General features: G+C 36.9%; 1 protein-coding gene across 1 annotated transcript in view; it reads left to right on the top strand.

Annotated features, from left to right (window-relative positions):
• DPYD (dihydropyrimidine dehydrogenase) overlaps positions 1-17,672 on the top strand; it is a 342,314-nt gene that overhangs the window by 137,768 nt on the left and 186,874 nt on the right. Inside the window, exons 9-11 of the mRNA XM_010582763.1 lie at positions 7,612-7,719; positions 11,444-11,613; positions 13,291-13,501. Coding sequence (XP_010581065.1) covers positions 7,612-7,719; positions 11,444-11,613; positions 13,291-13,501 — 489 coding nt within the window. The remainder of the gene's footprint in view (positions 1-7,611; positions 7,720-11,443; positions 11,614-13,290; positions 13,502-17,672) is intronic.

Below are 17,672 nucleotides of genomic sequence, written 5' to 3'. Positions count from 1 at the left end.
ACCACAGGGCTGCAGTGTTTTGTAATCCAAGCTCAGACATAAAACACTGATTGCGTTGTCATATTCCTAATTTCCATCACTCACGTGAATTGATTCTAAACTCTGCCTGTGATTCCCATCTGCAGTTTCTGATGCCTAGATCTTGTGAAATTTTGGCTACATCTAAACTGGGATTGGACAATTGGCTTCAAAGAGAAATTGGATTATAAGAACAAATCTAGTTCTGGCTGATCTGACTACTTCATTCCTGTTAACTTCAATACCATTTGCAAGAGCTCAGATCCTTGTCTCTGTGTCTAATTTAGGAACAAAGTAAGGTGTGAGACCTATAGACTGTATTACTTCCAGATTCAGCTACCCATTCAGCTGTTTTTAAAAGGCATTATGGTATGGACATAGCTGTTCAACTTAGAATGTACTGCAGCAATTGTGTATGGCTCTTGTTGTTAAATGTGAATGGTGTTCTTTCACATATGCTGTATACAGTGTTCATTCTAACTTCAGGATAAGAAAAGGCTAACCCAAGTGCCTTGTAGTTCTTTTACTTTTTACCTTTACTTCTCTTTTTCTATGAATGAGGCCTTTAGCCATCATTAAGGAATTACTCCTACAAACCTTGCAAGTGTACCTATTCCAACGTAGAGAAATCATTAATAAAAAACAGTAAAAAGGAGCAGTTATATTACAAAATAAATCTACCAGGCTTACAAAGAAAACAAATTTGAAAGAGCCACCTGCTGTGGAGATGAGGCAGTAATCTCAACAGCAGGAAATAAATGGAGAGAGGAAGAAAATACAAAAGCATAGACATTAAAAAAGTAATTAAAACACTTATCTCCATCGACATACATAGCAAACAAAAAAAAATCAACCACCTAGAAAACATACTCCATTGAACCTCACAACAGGAAGTAACAACGCTGCCACCATAAAAAAAAATCTCCAGCAAAATGAGAGAGATCCTTTAAAAATACAAGCCTCAGAAGTATTTACTAATGTGTTAATCACTAATGGACTGACCTTGAGAGAAGCTGAGCACCTGCAGAGCATTTGCAACTTTACTGGGCATTTAGTCTTTCAGAAGCAAACCTTTAAAAATGTAGAGAGAGTAACTCTTTAGATACCATTGGCTTTCTGTTCCATTTCTGATGAATGTCATAGCACGAATCGTAATGGTGTGTTTAATATAATCAGCTATGTGGCACAGCTTAGGTACCATATTTGGGTAATGCACTTTAGTATAGTTCATATCTAAATTGTGATGTAATATTGATCCATGGACAGCAATGTTACCAATATTGATACGAATGAATGTAACTTCTTATAAACAAATAGGTAGAACATATGCCACTGCATACAAATAGATTCTGTCATGTCTAGGGAAAACTGTACATTTGACAGCTATAAGAATTTACTTTTTCAATGTTACATTTCAAGAAAATATTTTAATGTACTTAAAACTCATGGTCCAATTTATACAATTCATGGATTGTGTGACATAAAACTGCTTTAAATACATAGATTTTGATCTCCATTTCCCCAGACCACAAACTAGACTTGTTGAAGAACAACAGAACATGCAGAAATATTAAAGGATGCTTATGCGCTTGGAATTTACAATATGTTCTTTCTTCTCTGCCATGCACCTTTGTAGTCACTCTGACCATATGGTACCTGTAGCTGCAACTCTCTGGGCAAGTGTGAAATGCTATCAGAAGTGTTACATCTGAAATATTTTTATACTCGGTGCATAAAAGGGCAGGGAGAAGGGACAGTATAGATACTTCTCTGTTAATTCGAAAGGCCCCTTTCAGAAGGGAAATGGTGGCTTTAGAAATTCACCTTTAGAGAGCAATTTTCTTAGCTCTGTATGTACTTCAGCACATCTTTTTAAGAAAATACCCCCCCCCATATAAACAAATATTGTTAACAAAAATAACTTACCAGAGCATGTCAGCTCCTCTCTAAAATTCGTATCAGTCTCTGTCCATCAGCCTTCCATGGCTCCTTTGCCCAGGGCACATGAGTGGGCACAACTTGTTATTTCTATTCCTCAAGCTGGCCAAAGGTGAGGTATTGCTGGTGCAGAACCTATGCTGCCTCATTACTGGGCTATGTTCAAGTTTCTTATGCTGATTAGCAGGCTGGGTCTCAGGTTGTCTGGGCTTAGCCTCTCAGGTATTATTTCAGGAGATTTGCATTGCCACCAGAGCAGATACACAGCTAATAATAAGTTTCTTCTGCCCACATCTGGTATCTTATGAGATTTATGCATTTTTCTTCTCATTCTCAGTAGATTCTCATAATTCAAGGCTTTCTACCTGGTCCTAGGATCTCCTGGCCCCCCCCTTCCTCAGCAAATCCCTGTCATGGAGGCTGGGAAGGGCAGAACAAGAGTTTTCTCTATAAATGTGATTTTTCAAAATCTTGTTTAACTTTGAAACATGAACAGGTTTTCATGGATATGGCAAAAGGTGGAAAGACCTCCCTACCCTCTAAATTTCTACCTAATGGTCCATATTTATATGACAAAAGAACATTTGAAAAAAAAAAAGTGAATGGGGTTTCATGTTGGTTTTGGTTTGCCAGTTTTAAGAGGTAGAAAATTGGATGTCATTGGCCAGTGAATCCAATTTTCTTTGTTTTCTTTTGAGTTCAGTTTGGATAAGTTTATAAATGTAATATCATTTTGAAACAAACTTGAAGGATTCATTATAAAAAATGTCAAAATAGCGTGTCTTGGCTTTTAAAAAAATAGTTCTTGGTATATTCAAACACAGGTTGCATTCACCAGCCTGAATTTACATTTTTACCTGAAAGTAAGGAGCTGGTAAAAACAATCCAGCCAATTCTCATCTTGAAAACTCTCTTCTGTCAGGACAGCAACAGCTAAGAATGCAAAGAGAGGGAATATTGCTTGAAAGGTGCTAGTTATTCATTTGTTTACCTGGTCCAGCTTAAGTTTTTCCAGAATGTGGTATTATTACATTTAAAAATGAAGCAAACCAGACTTTTCAGCGGTTGATGTGAGGGAAAACAGAAAACCTCACAATGCTCTAGCAAGTTTTGTCCCTGTAGGCTACTGTATACTTCCACTTCAACTTCAGCTCCATTTTTTTTTGTCTGGAGATTTGTTTTCAGTCAGGTGCCAGTGAAAACTGCATTTGACCCTTACCAAGGACGAAGGCTTATTTTGTATGTCAGTTATTAAGACTGACTGAGAAGTTCATTTGAAACTGCAAATCTGCCCAAACATGTCAGATTTAAGTAATCCAAACAATGAGTTCAAGTTCAGAAGGCATTCCTGTTTCTGGGGAGAGGGGATTTGATCAAAATAAGAGAGAGAGAGAGAGAGATGCTGTGCCTCTACTCCCACTTTAGTTTTCCTTTCCAGACCAGGCTAATAGTTACAGTAATAGCAGCAGTATTTATTTCCTTTTCAGGCTTAGCCGATTGATGTGTTGACGTGCCTTGATTTATTTGGTGCAGCAACCAAGTGGACTAGGTGCATTGCTTTGCATGCCAGTAGCTTACATTGTGTATGCATCACTCTTCTGTATTGCCTTGTATATCTGACAAATTGCCTCTAATCATTTAGTGATTAATATTTCATCTGGACTAGAGAATTGTGAGAGGATCTAAATTCTATCTCTTTAAATGGAGACAATGGACTTAACACCGCGAGTTAAGAAAATTGTCATGCATCAGTATTGTGACAACAAAGAGTACAGGATCTTGACAGGAAGCAGTTGTTTCTTCTAATATATATATGCATGTGTATTTTGATATGTATATATAAAGGATATGAAAAAGGGAGGATAAAGTCTGTGTTTTCCAAAGCCACTGCTATAGTGGCTAATGACTTTGGAAGGTATGTCAGACATGGGAGAGACACTGATGCTGAGGTATAGCCCACTAGAGATGGGATTGTGAGGATCAAATCAAGGCAAGAAGGAAAGAGGGCTTCATACTAAGAGAGTGATGCTTACTGAGAAACAGCTGGAGCATCTGGAGATAAAACGCACAGGGCCTAGCAAACCAGAGGGTCAGGAATAGAGATTAATTGCTTTCTACGCTGTACCTGACCCAGACTGCGGCTGTCTAGATTACCTTTTTGCAAAGGTGACCTAGATCTGTCATGCAAGCTCTTATTTTCATAACGTTTCTACTTTCTGTTTTCTCAGTAAATGTTGTTTTCCACAGCCCATAAGGCTTCATTGTGTGGTTTGTATATCAGTTGCTTCAGAAGCTTGTTCCCTGGCATCAGCAGGTAAAGGGACTGAGGCTTCAGGAAGTCCAGGGCTTTGGCTGCAGAAGGCGAGGGGCCGGGCATAGCCCTCTGCTTGTGTATGGGTGTGCAGAGTCCATCTGAACAATGCCAGTGGAATTGTCTTTCTAGGCTGTCTCCTCTTGGTTGTCTTTCAGAAGAGTTGTTCTTCAGTGCAGGTGAAAGAAATAATTGTTATCACTAGATTTTGATATAGGTTATTTAAAGGCAGGAGACCTAGAATAGTGAAAGATTCTTTCAGGACGAGAAATACCAAGTAATAAATAAAAAAGCCTTTTAAATGGCTTGCAGGTAGACTTGGAGAGCAGAGAACTGACTACCATTGGTTCCAGCCTAAAACGTAGGGGAAAGACCTCATGTTTTTCTAAGCATTTTTTCTTGGGCAGCTCCTGGCTATTTTGTACTAGTGTGTGAAATCCCTTTTGCTAAAGGATCTCTCTGATTTATCTTCACAGGGTATTTCTCTTGGATCATTATTTTGACCTAAATTGTGTCTTTCATAGATGACTGGGGTTTTTTAAATTTTATTTCTCCACTAAAAGCATTTGCTTGAAACTACATTTTTCCTCTACAGCTGTTTTTTCATCAAATGTTCTCTCTCCTGAGAGGCTCTTGGCTATTTATCAATATTTGATCTGTCTGTAAAGCATACTTCTGTGGGGTGGCCATTTATTATGAAATGGTTTGTCTCTAAAGTGGATCTTATCAGTTCTTGATCTCTTCCTCTGTTTGTCTGCCTCTGCCTGCCTCTTTCTTAGCTACCTAGTGGCTTTAAGAAGTACTCTATCTCTCTATTTTAACAAAATTAAATGCAATCATAATAATGGCAAATACTAAACAGCAAAAGGAGATACATCAGAATCCAGTACAACTTCCAGCAGATGCTAGCAAAAAGCTTGAAACTGTGCCAGGTGTTTATAGGTATAAGAGAAAAATCCCCTGCATTTCCTTCAAATGTAAATATTGCAAAATTGGTTTTCATTGACTTTTCAGCAAAATGAAAATAGTAAAATAAACAGCAAAAAATGCCACATATACTGACTACCTATTAGGCTTTTTTTTTGGTCATATCAGCTAGGCTAAACATCATTGAATCCAATGCATTCTTAATCCAACTCCTTTGATTTCAGTGACACTGAACTAGTGATGAGCCTGAACCATGAACATTGCCTCATTCCCTTAATTCTACTCTTTCTTCAGCCTATGGGAGCTAAATTACTGATGCTGTTAGAGATGAAATAATTTTCATTAGGAGATGATAAAAGTGGCAAAAATACGTGGAAAAACTATTTGTAAGGGTTTCTTGTTTTTGAACTGGGATAGATGTTAGGTAGGAAGGAAATGATCTTTAATGCAGACTGCACATCTCACTAAAGACAAGAGTGTTTCTCCCAAGAGTAAACTGAGGCCTCTGAGCTGGTTTATGGACACCTCAATAGAAGTAGTCGCATTACTCTGTCCTCTGCCTGTAGGCAGTCACTGAGAGCTTTTTCTGAGGTACTCTTCTTGCCATAGATGATTTTGCAATATATACATAGAGGAAAACTTATGCGGTTTTAAAAATAATTTCTTTAATGCATTTTACATATTGTATTTTCAATAGCAGTAAGTATTTCTGGTAGCCTCTTAAGATACCCATTATTCATTCTTCATTAGCTGATAGTCCAGTCTACCCAGAAAGTACAGCATTCAAAGTTCTTGAAGTTCAGTACATGCTGGTATTTTCTAACCTTATTTTTCTCAATATCCAACTATAGATCAGTGGTGTTTTGAAAGTCAGGTGTTCAGCAACTTAGTCATGATTTTTTTTATAAAGAGAGATCAACAAAGTGCTCAATAACATGAGATTTTTGAAATGCAAAAATGTCAGGACTTTTTTATTTGCTTTTTGTCTTGTAAGCCTTTTGAATTCACTGAGAGCGTGTTTTCATTTTACTCCCTGAAGTGTATTTTTAGTTTTAACAGGTTTTTTTCCGTTTTGTATTATAGTAACTTCATTCAGGGATCTAGAGTTTTAAGAAACTTCCCTCATATCAGGTAACTCATGAAAAAATCCTAAGCTTTCTCACGACTGAGTCCTGGTATTACGATATAATGAGACAGATTTTTGCTGCTTAAGTAATGTAAAAAGGCCCTAAACCTTCCCTACTTGGTACAGCACTCCTCAATGTGCAATCCTGCTTTATTGTTGACAGTAACATGATGTTATTGGGGTTTTCCAGACCAGTATGTCTCAAAGAGAAGAAACATTAGTCTGCTGCCATCCATGCCTGAGAATGGAGGGAACACAGATTGCTTTTCATGCTCCAATTCCGCCTGCTTGCTCTGAGGACTCCTTGGTTCTAGTGTGTTTTCTTAGAAAAATTGCTGATGTTTACTCCATTTCAGTATATAATTATTAATTAGCATACTTTGATAATATTATGGCTTTTAGATGTAAATATGAAAGTCAAGGTCCTGTTGAAAATACCCTGATAGATCATTGCATTTGCATGAAAAAACTGTTTTAACTTCTGTGTCAACTAGACTGTTTTTTTTGTGCTGTTCAAATGTTCACACAGCAACAAGAAGATATTCTTGATAATTGGAAGATACTTTTTGCTGCTTTCTTTTAATTGAAAGGTATTTGTTGCTATTATTAGTTGTGAGGTGTACCCCTGTCTGTATCCTACAGCTTCTGTAAAAGTGTGTGCTATTAATAACTATAAGTAAATGTCAGCCAATAAGGACTTTGGGGTTTTGAGAAAACAATCAAGAATGGCAAAAAATGATGGCATACAGATACTCACAGATAAGACAGATCTACAGCATTGCCATTTGTCCTCCTTTCCTCATCAGTTAAGCTGTTTATTATTGCCTCATTTGTATTATCTGCAGACTAGCTATATTGAAGAATGCCTCAGAACAAAGGGAACAAAACCATTTCACAGCAGTAAGTTACATGCGCATGCAGATAGAGCGATACAAGAAAAGCTTACAAGAGTCTTCTCTTCCCCAGTAGCTTCCCTGCTTTTGCACCCTGTATATCCTGTTTTCTCTAATCCTTTCCTTTGTGTTTGTTTTGGTATGAGTTATATGAATACACAGGTTATCCAGCAACCTTATTTTCAAGTGCCAGTACTATTAAAAGATCATGAGTTATGTAAGCTACAGACTACAAACATGAAACTACAGTCATCTGTGATGTTCTTTTAGAAACATCTAACGGTTTGTAAAAGTGCTTGTATTGAGGAGGTTTTTGAGAATGTGTATGTATGTCAAATATGTATTGGTCATTGAAATTTCCCTTGTAGTTCTGATATGCCTTAAAATATCTGTTTTAGGTTTGCCAGAACCAAACAGAGACAGTATATTCCAAGGACTGAGAATGGATCAAGGATTCTACACATCTAAAGACTTCCTACCTTTGGTAGCAATGGCAAGTAAGCCAGGTATGTGATATTATGTTTTTGTTGTAATCATGTTCAGTAAGTCATTAGCAGTTACTGATATATCAAAATGGACAGCTGGTTACACAGCAGCACATCCAGTTATGAAGCACCTCCCAGTGAATAGGTCTGGGGCAGGGTTTTCTCTTGGTGAGTTGCAACCTCAGGAGTGTGGTCAGGAAAGTCAGTCCTAGAGACTGTAAAGCAAATAGTCATATATAAAAATATAAGTACATGGGAAATCATTACCCCTAATAAGTTATATTTGTTATTTTGAATTATATTCAAAAGATGTCATAAGCTTCTCATTTATATAAAGTAACTTGATATAAATAGTATATATAAGATGGTCTGAAAAAATCTGATATTAAAGAAGGTGTTGCCAACCCATACAAGCAGCTGCTTTGTATATTGTTGATAAATTATTTTACTTGATCCCAAGCCATGTGCTGCATGTTTTACAGACACATTTAAGGGAGCACTAATTCCTTACCCAAACAACTTACAGTCTAAGACTCAGAACAACAGTAGTATGCCAGGAGTTAGTAAGACAGCACTCAGTTCATAGGCACCAAATGCAGTCTAGTTTTATGCTTTTACATCTTTTTTTTGAGTACAGATGGCTGTGTTTGCTCCCCAAGGAGTATAGCTGCTTTCAGTGGCCCTGAATGTGAAGTCATAAGCCCAAGATGAATGTATGAGATGGAGCTCGAGATTTCTATGCCATGTTCCCTCATGGTCTAGATTGCCCAATGTGTTGATAAAAAAGAAATTCCATGTACAGTTTTCTGGGCATATACTTAGTGCAATATGAGGTCTTGTACATAGGACCACATATTTAACCACACATATACCTTTTTTTTCTACAAACTGATTTTCTTCTGAGCATTCAGAAATTTCTTTTAGTGTCATACAGGGTTGCCCCCGTATTTGGTAGACTTTCCATAAACAATGTGTTGAAGAATATATCTTCTGCAGCAAATCATTCTGCGTATAAAAGTGAAGTTTATGCAAAATACTTAGGAAGGGAAATTCTGCATCCCATTAGTCCCATCTCTCTGCTATTTTGATCAAGTGCTTATTTCTTACTGTTTTCTTAAGCTCATAGTGACCTCAAATGGGTTGGGAGAAAAGGCTGGGGTTTGTTTGGTTTTCTTTTTAAGAAATAGATGTTTAAAAATGAAACAGATTGAGAATCTGAATTGCAAAACATTTGTGGATTAAAAAGGAAAAATAAATCCTGCAAAAGAATGCCCTCTTGTAATAATTTGACTAAAAATACTTTATAGAATTCTGTGTGGACACATAATAGTCATGTACTGTATGTCACCTGCCTACATGAGGATCCTATATAATGTGATCTGCATCTTTTAGAATGTTGCAAAGTAGCATTCTCGATTTGCCAGGATATACAATGATATTTTTTTATATTAAGTCTATGTCGTGGTTTAACCCCAGCCAGCAGCTAAGCACCACACAGCTGCTTGCTCACTTGCCCCACCCAGTGGGATGGGGGAAAGAATTGCAAAAAAGTAAAATTCGTGGGTTAGGATAAAGACAGTTTAATGGGACAGAAAGGAAGAAAATAATAACAATAATAGTAATAATAATAATAATATGACAATAATAATAAAAGGATTGGAATATACAAAACAAGTGATGCACAATGCAATTGCTTGCCTCTCACTGGCCGATGCCCAGTAGTTCACGAGCAGCGATTGGCCCCTCCTGGCAAACTCCCCCCAGTTTATATACTGGGCATGATGTCACATGGTATGGAATACCCCATTGGCCACTTTGGGTCAGCTGTCCTGGCTGTGTCCCCTCCCAGCTTCTTGTGCCCCTCCAGCCTTCTTGCTGGCTGGGCATGAGAAGCTGAAAAATCCTTGACTTAGACTAAACACTACTTAACACACTGATGTTTTTAGTTGTTGCTATCAACATTATTCTCATACTAAATCCAAAACATAACACTATACCAGCTACTAAGAAGAAAATTAACTCTATCCCAGCTGAAACCATGACAGTCTACAATGAAAAAAAGGATGAACTTTGAAGAACTAACCTTTTCTGACTGACGGTAATAGTAGCTCTTTGTTGTTGTCTGTTAATTAACATGGTCTCTTTTACTTAATTTCCTAGTGTCTGTCTGCAGCTGTAGCTACCTCTGGCTCTCTAAAGCATGGAATTTTAAAATAAAATATATGTCCTATATCCAGCTCTATCCTTTTTTTTTTTTTTACAATGACATTTCTCTAAATAATAGACATAATAGACTTATTCACAGTAAAATAGATATTCTGCCTGCTTACTAAGTTCTGAATACCACTTGTTAATATACTTTCCTCCAAAAGGGGTTCTCCTTGCAAATACATAGATGTGAATTTACCTTGGGAGTGGCCTTGTCACCAAGAGCAAAGTGAGCTGCTGTGACTGATCCATTCTAGACGAGTCCTGTAATGGCACTCTGAGCTGCCATTCCCCTGCTGCGCTTGTGCTTTTTCCACTGCTCAATGTACAATTTTTGTGAAGGATTAAGTTCATTAAAAATAAATGAGAAAAGTTTGGAGAAAATTTTAGAATAAGAAGCCTATTAAGTAAATAGTAAATGCAGTGCCATATGGGGGGAAAATGATACCATTTGCCATACATTAAGCATTTTAGAAATGGAGAGAGAATATGTGTATTAGGATGTTGTTTCTCACTCTGTTTATATGTCTAAATTGAAAGCATTGTTTACTTGAACAATACCTGTGTTTCTTCACAATTGCATGTGAAAATCTGCTGCTACTATAGCAGGATACTCGAGTTACAGTGCAATGATTAAATGGCCAGCTTAGCACCTCCTGAATGAAATTATCACAAGCTCATTGAGAATATAGTTTTATATTGTTTATGGCATTATTTTTTAAATTGCAATAATTTGCGTAATCAACAGTTGTATTTAAACTTGTGATAAAGTGCAGTCTCATACAAGCAACACACACAGTTCAGTTTTACTTAAGTATTTCTTGTATAATCAAATCATCAAATACAAGCTGTAGATGATGAACACATAATGTTGTCATTCTCTCCATGTAACTTTTTGCAAATTGTTTGTAGAAAGCCACTGTAGATTAAACGTTTTCTCCCAGTGGAAGATCTAGGAATTACTGTAATAACAATATTCTTTCTGCCTCATGTTCAGCTGCTGTAGAGAATAGCCTCTGAGAACTGTATCATTGCCAGAACAGTGTCAGTGCCTTGTAGAAAATTGACTGAGGGGACTAACTTTGAGAAACTATTACACAAAACTATCAACAACTGGTCATCTTTTGAAAAATACCAAGTATTATTCTTTATAATCTGTTAAAAGGTGTTATTTTTTTTAACTGGGAGGATAATGAATATGATAAGAGAGAAACTTACTTTTTGAATAAAAATATATCACATTGCTAATTTCAACTTGACAGGACCCACAATCCTACAAACGTGTTGTCATTTGAATTCTTTCCAGATAGAAAGGTGCAGCTGCTTAGAGTACTGACTATGAAATTATGTATATGAGCATATCTTAAAAACGGAAATAAAACTGTCTTTCAGTGAAGCAGAATAATTTGATAGTGACACTCCATGCTTGGAAACTGTAAGATGCAATTTTACACTGCTTTGAGTACAAGTACCTTTTGAGTGGTCATGCAGAAATGGTTTCTCTACTTGAAAATGGGGTTTTCCTTTCATCTTTCAGGGATGTGTGCCTGTCACTCTCCATTGCCATCAATACATGGAACTGTGATTGTACTTGGGGCAGGAGACACTGCTTTTGACTGTGCAACATCTGCTTTACGCTGTGGAGCTCGTCACGTGTTTGTGGTCTTCAGGAAGGGATTCACTAATATCAGGGCCGTCCCAGAAGAGGTAAAACTAAATAACAGCATTTATGAGAAGGAATATTGGTTGTTATTTCTACAGGGCCTGAAAGTGTGCTCTAGGTACTTAGAAGACATCTACTAAAGGTTTTGTTTATAAAATGCTCTTAAAATGTATAAATGTTTATTAACGATCTGAGGCCCACTTTATATAGTCTCTGTATAAATAATTTTCCTCTGTTGTACCCGTTTCCTGTAACGTCAGAGAGGTGCTTTTGCATACAGGGGGTAGAATTTCTTGTAAATTAGAAAATACAGTAAAATTTTTAATCTTGGAAGCACCCCAGAGATCAAACAGCCATTTGAGTATTGTAGGTGACTCTTCAGGTCATGGTTAGATCCTAGAATGATACCTTCTGGCTGCTGTCTAATGAATCTCAGTGATCTTGACGTTGCCTTGGGAACCTATAAAATCTTGTAAGAAAATTACTTACGGTGATTTTGGCTTTGAATCACTGCCAATGGCAATAAAGCAATGTCATTTATCACAGATTTCAGTGTTGAGTTTGATTTTTAGTTTGGCTTTGCACTTTGGCATTTATCAGGACATCTGCACATTTTGAAACTGACTCCGCTTCCTCAATATATCTATACTACAGGAGATTTTTTTCAGTTTAGATCTCCTTATTTTGGTGGTCTTTTTCCATTATCATTTATTTCGTACATACTTTACACTTTTGTATACTTGAGGATATCAGGACATGTAATGCATCTTTATAAAGAGATTTATGGTAGTTTGGTCATCTCTTTCAAGAAGGTGGGCATCTTAGAGATCTTGTAGAAGGGGAATAGAAGTGCAAAAAAAGTAATAGAGGGTCTCTTGATGAATACTTTACTTCTGTTGCACTTCATTTAAGAATCTAGACACAATGAGATTACCGAAGCCATTGAACAGACAGACTCATGTGCTATTCAGATTCTTACTAATCAAGAATCAGCTGTCACTGAACCAAAATCTTTGTTAGCAGCCTGGTAAATTCCTAAAAGTTGTCAGTGTTTGTACTCATCCCATCATGCAGTGGCCTTGAAAAAAAGTAAAATAAAAGTAGCTTCAGCTAGTAATGGCCATGCTAGAATGATGTCAGGTTAGATATTACATATTCAGAAAAGTTGTCGTGTAAACATAGACAATCAAATCCTGAAGATTTTGCTAAGACAAAATGCTGTTTGACTTCAGCAGGTTTACCACAGGAGAGATTCAGAAGATCTTAAGTATGGATTGTCACTCAGAAAACTGTTGTTTGCACGTGGTGGTCAGCATTTAATAACATCTTAAAATCACAGTAAACAGAAATTAGGGCATATACTTAATTAATACTAGGCCTCTTCTTAAAAGACACAGATAGTTGCATAAGGTAACTCTTTTGCCCTTGAAGGAGTTATACCTATTCAAAGTAACAGAGAACAATAAGAAAATATATTGGAGAAATATTTGCATTGCAAATTTACCTAGTGTCACTGTCTAGAACTGCTTTACTTAATAGCACGGAAGGCTCTGAAGTTGGTATTAAGATGACTGTATACCGTACACAGGTGACTTCTACTACAGAAGAATGCGTGGTAGCATCTTGAGTCAAAAAATGTTGGGGTTTTTGTTTGTTTGTTTGTTTTTTCATAAAAACACAACAATGTTCAAGTTATATATTTTATTGCTTCTACTCTACAGATGGAACTTGCAAAAGAAGAGAAGTGTGAATTTCTACCTTTCCTCTCCCCTCGGAAAGTTGTACTTAGAGGTGGACAAATTGTTGCTATGGAGTTTGTTCGAACCAAACAAGACAATGAAGGAAACTGGAAAGAAGATGAGGATCAGGTTGTCCGTCTGAAAGCTGATGTGGTGATCAGTGCCTTTGGCTCCGTTTTAAGTGACAATAAAGGTAACCCTGACTAATGCATTCTGTAAATGCTGATTGTTATTTTAGCCACAGCCATTTCCTGTCCTTTGACAGTTTTGTGAAATGAGTCGTCTGGAGGTTACACAGTTTGTGACTGCTGGTCCTTCACAGGAATTTCTTTGTCCTTCAGGTATACCTCTTAGAACAAAACTTGAGGCTCTGATAACAAAGTAGTTTTTTGTATATCATTGCATAGAGCAGGAACTCAGATTAGAGGTAGAGTTGCTCAGTATATATCTTCCTTTCCTCTCAATGCAAATGGGATCTCAAAGAATACTCTTGGGGATTTCTTCTGGTCTCACTAATTAACTTTATAGAAACTCATTATACTACAACTTTGAACTGAACTGATCTGATCTTTGAAACTTCTTTTTTTTTAATCTATTAAATTAAGCAAGAATTAGGACAGATTCGTTATTGTGGTTCAGCTGGTCTGGGTATCACTCATTTCTTGTGCATACGCAATAAAACTAAGCTTTGGTCTTAAAAATTAACAATTACATAGTTCCATATTAAAGATACAGAAATTGCCATAGAGATGGCATTTCAGAGATTGAACAAATTGTCTGGCTGTAGCAGGAAGAGAGCTGAAGAACATGAGTACAACTAAGAACATGGGAACTGAGCAGAGCTCATACTGTTTTCTGACACTAGGTTAGATTTAAAGAGTTCAGGCACATACATCAGATGTGCCTTGAAAGTAAAAAACACTGACTCAGCAGAAGACAGATTGATAAAATGAATAGATCTTCAGCCTGGAGACGCTCATCAACATTAGCAGGTTCTGAAAGCCTTAGTGATCGATGTGCCTACCTCTCCAGGGCATGGTCATGCCAGCCAACTAACCCATGACATGTTGTCATGGTCCTTTGGGTATAAATGCTCTGACGGAGGACTTGGCAAGTGCCTCAGAGTGCGCGTCGCCAGAAAATTTGGTAATTAGATGCTGGTTCTGCCATTGCAAGGGGAATTTCAGAATTTCTTAGCATAACATGGTTTTTTGAATCTTTTCAATCAAGGAAAATCATAAATCTAAAATAATCTAAGCAGAGTCTAGTAGCATTTGTGGTCATACCTCAGACATAAAATGTATGACTTCTCACATCTGCATTTTCTGTGTATGCCTCATAGATAACACTGTTTTAAATGAAGTTAAAGAAATGAGTTTTCTGATAGTAAGATTTTGTAGAGTTACTGGTAAAATTATACAAAAAGTGTACTCAATTCACAGGAAGACAAAACATTAGTTAATGAAAATAAATTATAGGTCCCATTGAAGAATTTTAGAATACAGCCGCTAGCAGAGTCGTCTGTAATCTGAATGAGCTACTCGGTGCTTCCTGTTCACCAGTCCAGTTGTATATAAAGTTAAATCATCATATAGCCATGAGAAGAGTCTAAACACTCCTACAGTAAAAAAGAAGGATCGACCTGGTTCCCTGAGGAACATGTGAAGTTAATTCCAGGAGCATTCCTAGCTTATGTGTGTTACTATTCCTTTGGGATAGGTTCATGCAGCTTAGGCTGTTATCTAGACAGCAACTGTACCCAGCTACGTACAGTGCTAATTACTCAGGGCTGCCTCCTGCCCTGCAGTTGCCTTCTGCTCTAAAGGACACAGGAGGTGCAGCCTACGTCTCTTTGAGAGAACAGACTCCCATTCCACTTGGAGATGTATTGATGTACAAAGAGTCTGGCATCTGTGTTGGTCATGTTTTAGGGCTCAGTCTAACCTTCAGGAAGCAGGGAGAAAATTAAGAATTTTTTTTAATCTTTAGGAGATTCATGAATTATTCCAATGGTGGAGTTTACTTGACTGAGAATTTTAGAAAGTTTTGTTGTTGTTGTTTTTAAAACCCTCTGTTTAAGTTTTTTGGAAGGTTTTCTAGAACCTCATGTGGTAAATCAAATATTAGCGTGTGCAATCAGTATGTTTTGTTGTGATTCATAGACCCTGTGATAAAGGAGTGATTCTGTTTTCTCCCACATTAAAAACTGCTTCAGCTAAAAGGTTGAACTTACTGTGTTGCTTAGCCATAATACTGTGCCAGTCTTGTATCTCCTAGTACGCATTCACTGTCTATATTAGTTGTTGTGAGGATTTTAAATAGGAACATAAAATAGGAGGGGAACAAAGTCATGCAGTGAGCTGATCATGAAAGAAGAGAGTCATTTACCTTGGGGGTGAGCAATACACCTCATTTTCGCACTGTATTTTTGGTGTAACTGCTGTTAGAATAGCAATCAAATAACAAGGAAAAAGGCAAGGCATTTGTTTTGGATGTTGTGAAAGTGAAAAGAAACTAAAACATGAGGAAACAAAGTGTTTATTTTGAGCATATCATTTCAGTTGCTTTTAAATCTCTCTTTTTTGACTAAGCTGTCTTAATGAAAGTCAAATTTGCTTTTCACCATTGAGCTGGATTACAACCAAATCTCCAGGCTACCTCAACATACATAACAAAAAGAAATGAAAAAAAAAAAACCCAAACCCAAACCAACAAAAGCATCTTATCTTCTTAGTCTTTTTTTTTTTTTTTTTTAAAAAGGAAGTGCATTTTTGTATTCCAGAGAGAGAGAGAGTTTTAAGTATTCTCCACCAAAAGATGGAGATGAAAATTCTGGAGATACTTAAAACTGGACAATGCCATGAGCAAACCGATCTGACTTGGAACTTGATCTCACTTTGAAGAAGGGGATGGTCTAGGTGACCTCCAGAGGGCCCTTCTAGTCTGAATTATTCTATGGCTGAATGACTCAGATGCAGGTTGAATAAATGTGTTAATTGTTGCTCATGCAAAAAGCTCTATCAATTGACTTAATTCATAAGGCACCTCAGGGAACTGCAAATGCAGTATTGATAAGAGCTAAGCTAGCAGGATATGTCCTATTTGTTATTAATATTGTTAAATGCTGATGCTACTGATAGAAGAATAAAGAAAATACTACAAAAACCAGAGGGATTAAAAGCAGACTTAGCCCCAGTTCAGCAAAGTCTTCAGGGCAGCCTTGATGCTCATGTTTTAAAGTTTTGTTTAATAAGACATAAGCATGTGGGTGACTGCTGTTGTGAGCAGAAATAGCTCATAGGTTAGAAAGCTTTTTCTAGTCTATTATCCTCAACATGGTGTTTCTTATTCTTGCACGTTAACTGTTAAATTTGCAACTGAAATTCCATGTGCTCACAGTAGGTATTTAGTCTTTTTTGTTTTGTTAAAATAAAATGCTGATTGTGTTTTTAAGCAACAGTTCTAGTAGGTATTCATCCTCCCATTGGGAATCATGTAAATGCATCATTAATTTAAAAAAATGGACTCCTAAGTCCATTTTATGCTCGGGAAGTTGCTAATAGACAAAACAGGAGAGTTGCTTTCTAGACTATTTTAAGAACATTACCACTTTACTGAAACCAGTAAAAAAACCCCCAACAAATTGTTCAAATCAAACTACTACAGATGGAGTAAGAAAAATGTTTTGCTTCTTGTTGAAAAAAAACATTTTGTAAGCACAAGCTTCTTTTTTTTACTGCATAGCTTGCCAAAGCCTTCAAGCCATCGTAACTGACCCACATAAAGAGCTGTGAGAGAATTTTGTACCTTTCCTTGTGTTCCTGCTCTTTTGCTTGGTTTGTTATTTTGGAGGCCTATCACATATTAGTGAATTACTGAAATATCTTCTGTCACCATTCCAAATTGCAACTACTCAATATATACAAATGTAATTCTGTGTACTCCCTATCACTGCATACAGCCTCAACATCCATCTTAACACCAGTCCAGTTGGTTTTAAAGTCTAAACATTGAACAACCATTTTCTTATCTATTTTGTTCTGTTAAGCAAAAGGGAACAATATTTTTGGACTGCAAAATTTTGCACTGGAACAAATGTCCTTGCTCTGATCTATTTTCCTGAATTTCTGAGGAGAAACAATGGAGAAACTATGGAAAATAGTACACTTGTTCAAAACACACTACAAAATGCAGTGCAGGACAGGGGACTGAGGCAGGATAGGGGACTGGCAACGTAAGTTTAGTTCAACACTCTGTTTAGCAGGCAGCAGTAAAGAGGAAGTATTCCCATTTACCAGAACACTGAATCTTAGCATGATAATGTCATATAATGTATTATGCTGTACGTTTATTTTCCTGGAGAG

The sequence above is a fragment of the Haliaeetus leucocephalus genome, unplaced genomic scaffold (genome assembly GCF_000737465.1).
Source record: "Haliaeetus leucocephalus isolate CR32 unplaced genomic scaffold, Haliaeetus_leucocephalus-4.0 Scaffold848, whole genome shotgun sequence".
NCBI lineage: Eukaryota > Metazoa > Chordata > Aves > Accipitriformes > Accipitridae > Haliaeetus > Haliaeetus leucocephalus.
Note: the sequence above shows the minus strand (reverse complement) of the source record. Positions and strands in the feature narration are given on the sequence as shown.